Here is a 7743-nt window from a genome sequence, read left to right as displayed (position 1 = left end):
AAATTCCCCAAACACTTATTCTCTTTTTCCTAGAACTTATCCACGCTCACTTCCTTTCACATAGCAAGAAACACTGCGCGCTCCAAAATTATTTATGTTTAACTTCTATAGAAAACCCTTAACTGCTTCTTAAAATAGACACACAATTCGGGTGGAGAATGGGAATGTTGGTTTTATATACATTACCTAAAAAGAACTTTACTCAGTTGCTCAGTTGAACCTGTCCTGTTTTTGTACCCCACATCCAAAACACTACACTGGCCCAGTCAGGGATGAGGGAGATGCCCACAGACAAGACTTTATCCCATATCTAATAAAAAGCCTAGGCCTAATACATCGCCTAGAATTCATCAAGAAATATGCACAGGCCTGTTTTGTGGGACCCATGGAGACATTTAAAGTGAGAGACCCCAGATATTAGTGTAAGATTTATTTGGGGTTACGTAATAAAAGGTACTATGTTTGCACAGGAGCAGTAACCCATAGCAACCAAACAGCAGGTAGCATTTACTGGTGACCTGTCTAGAAGTGAACATCTTATTGGTTGCTATGGGTTAATACTGCTAGGCAAACTAAACCATATAAATCTTAATCAACAAAAAAGCAGTCAAACAAAAATCTGTTAACAGAGCTTCTCCAGAATACTTCATTGAAATCCATGTTTCAACAACACAGATTTTTTATATTTCATTTTGAAACTTTACATGGGGCTAGCCATATTCTTCATTTCCCAGGGTGCTACAGCCATGTGACCTATGCTCTGATAAATTTCAGTCACATTTTACTGGTAAGCTGCAAGTTGGAGTGATATCACCCCCTTCCCAGCAGCCGATCAGCAGAACAATGGGAAGGGAGATAGAAAGTGGGCCCCCTTGCAACCACATGGTCACTATGCAGAATATCATATCCCTAGATATATATATAGTGTTTGTAGAAACAAAAGGGAAAGTAAAGCCTGTTCCTAGATGAGGTTTTTTCATGCTTTCTATGTCATTATCTGATGTGTGCCTGCATTTGTGTTAGTGCTGAGTTTGCATACCAATTGCTTGTTTGTGTGTGCTGCCTGCATGTTCTACTTTATACTTAGGATATATTATTTTAGGAAAGTGAAGAGCATTGATTCTGGTATGGGTAAGGGCTGTAGTTAGCAGGGTGAATGATACTTGGCAAATCTGAAGCAGGATTAAGGAAGCTATAAGTGCAAAGCAGTTTGAAAACATGACTTTCTCAACTACCTTAAAATAAATGCAAAAGTAAAATTTTCAGACAACACCATTTCCTAAGCTGCATTCCTAGAGATTAATGTGAATCAGATGGCTGAAGGAAATTGGGATACTTATCCAAAAAATTCAACATATTTGAAATAGTTTAATCAAATTAACCCCCAGCTTCGAAAATCTATCTCAAGGAATCATATTGGACAGACCATGCTCCATCTGTAGTTCCCATTTGGGTAGGGCCTGCTAAAGGTCACTGTGTTGCGGCACACATGGCAGCTCAGCAGGTCTAGTTTCTAGCACACACAGTATATCATTTCTGCACTGGGACATTCGAGTCCTGCAAGTAATACATTCCTTCAGCCATGTAACTATGGGAAGCAGCTGCCGCTTGCCATAACACTGTGTGCAGAGTGTGTCTCACAACGTTGTCTGACATTGCAGGTAGAACATTCTCCCATGGACTCCACTGCTTATTTGTAATTTTAGGATGGCGGCAGCTGCAAGAAAGGAATTTCCATGCTCTGTAGCACAGGCTAAGTGTTCTGTGTATCTCTTATTGCACCCACCCGGTTCCTCTGATCATCAGTATGAAAGAGGCTGAGTACTTAGCAAATACCACCTTTATCTCATGCTGATTGGCTTCCAGCTGTTCTGCCACCTGCAGCTCCTGGCATATTTCCAGCAGAGGGCAGCGCAATGCTGGTGTACTTAATAGTGGTAAATCACAGCCACAGTCTGGAATCTTTGCTAGTTACTAGATCTGCATCCACAGGATTGATTTCATTGGGCAATTTCATTTTTAAGTTTGTACCAAATGTATACTTTATAGGAACCTGCGAGTATGGAATGCAATAGTGCAATCAGTTGCTTATATCTGCAGCCAGTTATGTGCACAGAGTAATCACATGTAGAAAGTACAAAGTAAAATTTGTGCAGGGCCCTCTTCACCTCTTGTATTGGTTATTGATTGCTTTATATGTTACTCTGTATGTCCAATGTATGAAACCCACTTATTGTACAGCGCTGTGGAATATGTTGGTGCTTTATAAATAAATGTTAATAATAAAAATAATTAAATAGTACATGTCTCGACCCCAAGCGATTTGCTGCTGATATGATATACAGCTCGGTGTGTAGGTGCCAAACTATACTGTCTCTCCTTTACCATGAACAGTAGTTTCCTGAACCATTACGGTGCACTTGTGGATCAGTTAATTATCATCAAATTTTTTGTTAATGTTTTATATACCTGTTTTCCCAGCCAAATATATTGTTAAGCAATTAGTGCAGTTATATCATGGGGACTGTTCAGGTTGAAGAAAAGCTACAGTAACCTGGGTGCACTGAGTGGCAGAATTATCATAATGTATTAAGTGTACCAGTATTTGACTAAAAGAGGGTGCCTGGTGATTAGAGTTCCCACCTTTCCAGAAAAACACTCCGTCCTAAGTATATAGATTCTTATTAATAACAACTGGAATTAAGGCACATAGCACTCCTACGGGCAATGCCCGGCGTGAGATAAGGGAGAATATAAGTAGCATGCCCAGTTCCTTAACCCTATTTTTCCTGTATGAAACATTGTGAATAACCGCCTTCTAGGGATTTATTTTCCGCAGTCACATTATCTGTGTGTCCATGCCCCAGAGCCTGGGTACAACCGGTACCCCACACTGACCCCCAACTAGCAGGAATGGCACCAAATGATGGCAACCCCTATGAGCAGCAGGGCCAGGGGATGTAGCGCTGACTAGTGAATAAGGCTGGCAAGCAGCTTTCCTGCCCAAGAGGTTCTGCAGCAGCTGGGTGGGTGGCATGGCTGGAGGGGCCCAGGTATCACAGGCAGACTGAAACGCCGAGGGGCAAAATAAAGAAAACTCCAGGAATATAATAATATAATATCCAAGCCTGCGGCACAATGACAGCCATCAGCCAGTTACCGCACCCCGGACAAGATGCCCCTTCCCCCTCCCTCAACCCCAGCACTGCTCACCATGGGAATACATTGGGAACTATAGCCCCATTACAGTATAAGTAGGTACCCGTTGGGCCGCACCGGTAAAACTAGAACATTTATTTCTCTCCGTATCCCAGACTGGTGGCAGCCCCCAGCCAAGTGTGAGTCTCCCCCTGGGTTCCCTGGGGAACCCTCCATAGGCAGGACGCAGAGCCCAGACTCCTTCCTCCACCCCCCTCCCTGACCCTTGCTTGGGTTATATTACAAACCCATAGAGAGAAGCCGCAGCCCGGCCGCCACCCCGACCAATCGCAGCCCGGATCCCACAGCGCCGGCCACAGGCTGCCACCGCCCGAGCCGGCAACTTTCCCACGGCCCCACGCGTGTGCTTCCAGGCGGGCCTACGGGCTCCGGCCTGGCTCCAAGCCCAGCCAATCAGCGCTGCGTATCAGGGGGCGGTGGGCGGGTCCAGCCTGCAAGCACACACGTCAATCACTTCCGAACCCCTTTGGAAAGTGGCAAAGCGAGAGCAGGTTCGGAGGCGCCGCCGGCAGCTGTGACGTCACGGAGGGGGAGGAGTCTGGCTGGCTACAAGGAGGTGATTGTGTTCCAGGAGCAGGCGCCAGGCGAACCGTGGGAAAGGGATGGCTTAGCTTTTAACCAGAGGCACAGGCAGCGCAGGCAGCACTGTGTGAGCAGCCAGTGACGGACACACAGCCAGTGACGGACACACAGCCAGTGACGGACACACAGCGGGAAGAGCCTGCCACTAACAGAGCCACACACACCGCCACACGCAGCCATGAAGCGGGGACACGATTACAGCTCCTCGGACAGTGAGTTGGATGAGAACATCGAGGTGGAGAAGGAGAGCGCAGATGAGAATGGGTAATGCCCGCAATGCCAATACATTCTCCCCAAATTCATCTGGCCACCCCTAAACACCTAGTCACCAGCGCCTGTAGGTGCCAGTCCTACCCGGCAGGGTGTTACTAAAGGCTTCCCAGGCACAGGCTCCCATTGGGGGTTCAGACTTGTAGTTCAGCAAGAGCTGGGGAGTTCTGATGCGTGATATTGTTCTGTTAGACACAGATGTGGTGCCATGGGGCAGAGTGCCAGTCCTGTGTGGGTGTTGGGAAAGTGTCACACATTAAGTCACTAACTCCAGGTTTTGTGTATTTATTGCAGGAATCTAAGTTCTGCCGCGGGCTCCATGTCTCCATCGACTTCCTCCCAAATCTTGGCCAGAAAAAGACGCAGAGGGGTAAGTGTGGCACTTGGCTTGTTCTATATCCCCAGCCTGTATCCCTGCAGTATAAGGGTGCTGAAGTTCAGCAGGAGCTGGAGGGATGCAGGTTAGGAACCCACTGAGCTGCCGGAATGTCTTTGCTTTGCTTGTCTCTAACCTCGGACCCTTCCTTTCTCCATTAGATTATTGAGAAGCGCCGCAGAGACAGGATTAATAACAGCCTATCAGAGCTGCGGAGACTGGTGCCCAGCGCCTTTGAGAAACAGGTAATTCAAGCCGGCTCCCTTTTATTCTATCCATTGGGCCAGCAATCAATGCCTGGCGTGGTGTTACATTACCGAGCAGAAGGGCTCTTTAACCTGATGAATACTTCAATATTTCAGTAGCCCTGCTCTTGTGTAGCCGCTTTGGTGATATTTATACCCTATATAGAGTGCATCTGAAAATGTTACTGTTTTTCAAATTATGCATTTTTCATTTGAAATTTCAATTTTTCTGCAGGGATCAGCAAAACTAGAGAAAGCAGAGATTTTACAGATGACAGTGGATCACCTTAAGATGCTTCACACTGCAGGAGGCAAAGGTGAGAGGGGAGCTATACATTTATTTCCCTGGGCCTTTTGCATGGGTGTGCTACTCACTGTGCCTTGTGTCAGATGATTTTGTTTTTAGAATATTAAAAGGAAAAGTTAACCTTCTATTAAAGTATGCTTTATAAAATTATTCCAGGCTCCTTTGCAATTGGTATTTATTTGTTCTAATTTCTAACTATGTGCTGGCCCCACTGGTGACCCTGGAAGTTAAACAAACAAAAAACACTGCGAGGACACATTTTTTATTATTCTTTCTTATCTTTTTGTTCTCCTAATTTTCTTAAGTTCTCATTTCCAAACTGCTGCTTGGTTGCTAGGATAAGTACAACCTAGCAACTAGATAGTTTATTAGCTAAGAACTAATAATGAACTGCTTGAAAACTTATATGCAAAAAGTTGCATATTAAATTAGCATTAACCCTTTTTACAGCATGCTTATAACTCACTGTAAGGGGGTTTATTGCTTTGAAATGGGCTGATAATCTGTTTATAGTTTTTACTGCTTTATTGGCTTCAGCACTTTGCTGTCTCGGGACATTATACAGCTCTCCAGTTATCACTGAAATACATACATTTGAGATCCAGAGGTTACATTTCACTGCTGGAGAGTGTGTAGATTGTGTAGATAAAGGAGACTACTTTCTCCAGACCCTAGCTAACATGTTAGCAGCATTACTGTAAGACTGGTCACAGGGCTTGATGTGTGTGTGTGTGTGTGTGTGTGTGTGTATATATATATATATATATATATATATATTATTGTGCCTAGACTGACCATTCATAGTGTATAGACTAAATGCCTCCTAAAAATCATTTAGCTGCAGAGTTCTCTAGTATGTATCCCTCCACATTTCTGCCCTACACCCCCCCTGCAATCCCAGCTTGCCTTTGTGGGATACAAGGGGATTCTTGCTTTTAGTTTTACTTAATTATATAATAATATTTGTCTTTTTTTATGTTCTAGGCTACTTTGATGCTCATGCACTTGCCATGGACTACCGCAGCTTGGGATTCAGGGAATGCCTGGCAGAAGTCGCCCGGTACCTGAGTATCATAGAAGGAATGGACACAACAGACCCACTCCGAGTCCGGCTTGTGTCTCACCTCAATAACTATGCCTCTCAGCGAGAAGCAGCAAACACAGCCCATACCGGCATTGGACACATTCCCTGGGGTGGAACCTTTGCTCACCATCCCCACCTTTCTCATCCGCTGCTCCTGGCGCAGACTGCCCATACCAGTGCAAACAGCACATCCTCCTCCACAGAAGCTCATCACCAGAACAGACTTCCTGGGTCCCCACATGCTGAAACCTCCTCCCTGAGAGTTCCCCCTAATGGGAATATTGCATCAGTGCTGCCAGTTGTTGCCTCTTCAAAACTCTCTCCTCCGCTACTCTCCTCCATGGCCTCTCTGTCTGCATTCCCCTTCTCTTTTGGATCTTTCCACCTACTGTCCCCCAACTCACTCAGCCCTACGACACCTACCCCATCAGGCAAGCCCTACAGGCCTTGGGGCACAGAAATCGGAGCCTTTTAAGATGCCAGTGAGAACTAATTAGCTTTTTGTGCAAGGAAAAAGCCGGATTGGATTGGGGGGGGTTGTAATGTCCAGCTGTGCTGGCCTTTTATTAATGACTCTTACAATGTATTTGCCAACCAGTGTGATCCAATGGTACCATTGCAAATTATTATTTTTTTTAGACAAAAATAACAATTTTTCAGTAGTCTCCAGAAAAAAATCTGGTACATTAGTGGCAACTATTATTAGATCTGCGCTAAATGTTTAACTTGCTTTGTAAAGTAATAATTCCACTTCCTCTGAAGTCTCTGGAACGTTTTAACTGTTATTATAGTTTTTTTCATATTTCCAGTCTGTTACTTGTTTCCCAACAGTGACTTTTATCTTTTTTTTTTTTTTTTTTTTTAAATCTTGTTCTAAAATATCCAGTTTCCTTCTGGTTTGCTAATATTTTGAGCGTTGAGATGTCCTTAAAGCTATTGCCTACTTACATTAAACTGTTTTTTGAGTTTTATATTTCCAAGCGTTGACAAATCAGATTTATCAACTCCAATAGCAAGAACCAATAGCAAAGCCTTCAGTAGACCTGTGAGTGGAAGTTGGTGTGTGGAATAGTGGGCCGCACATTAGCAGCATTCAGAGGGTTAAATGGAACACTGAGTGCATATAGAGTGGTACAATAGATGCCTATAGCCCATGTATTTTGCACAGGAACCCGGACTATACAACATTTCAACAGAGTTTCTATTGTATAATGTATTTTATGACCTGATGCACTAGAACTTTATTTAACAAGTAGACTAATTTAAATCAGAATCCACTACATCCCTGTATATAATACACCTTGTGCTTGGATGGGACATCAACTGAAAAGATGAACTCTGCTGTACTGAGATTAATCACTGTTATTCTGGTCATTTTTTTGACTAAATAAAAGAGTCAAGTGTGTTATTTTGATCAAAATTCATTGTTCTTCAGTTTACTGTATTCCTGGGCCAACCGGTCAAAATCAACTTCGATCTTAGAATAAAGCACATATCTGATTGGTTGCTGTGAGTTTCCGCAAGGGGGAAGATTTTCACTGTGTTTTTATATTGGTTTAAGAAAAAAATCTGTGTTATTAAATTACTAGGGTCTATGTCACACATGGTTTATTTCTGTCAGTGGAAAAACATCACTACTACTCTCAGTCTGTTCTGCATT

The 7743-nt window shown here is 43.8% G+C and overlaps 1 protein-coding gene across 1 annotated transcript; it reads left to right on the top strand.

Moving 5' to 3' along the window:
* Positions 1–3815: 3815 nt before the first annotated feature.
* hey1 (hes related family bHLH transcription factor with YRPW motif 1) lies at positions 3816–7491 on the top strand. Its single transcript, NM_001007910.2, is given in 5 exon segments — positions 3816–4065; positions 4366–4441; positions 4609–4692; positions 4928–5009; positions 5984–7491. Coding segments are annotated over 5 exon segments (903 nt in total). The 5' UTR covers positions 3816–3979; the 3' UTR covers positions 6559–7491.
* Positions 7492–7743: the final 252 nt, after the last annotated feature.

Source organism: Xenopus tropicalis, chromosome 6 (assembly GCF_000004195.4).
Source record: "Xenopus tropicalis strain Nigerian chromosome 6, UCB_Xtro_10.0, whole genome shotgun sequence".
Lineage (NCBI taxonomy): Eukaryota > Metazoa > Chordata > Amphibia > Anura > Pipidae > Xenopus > Xenopus tropicalis.
The sequence above is the reverse complement of the archived record's forward strand: the minus strand, read 5'-3'. Positions and strand labels throughout refer to the sequence as shown.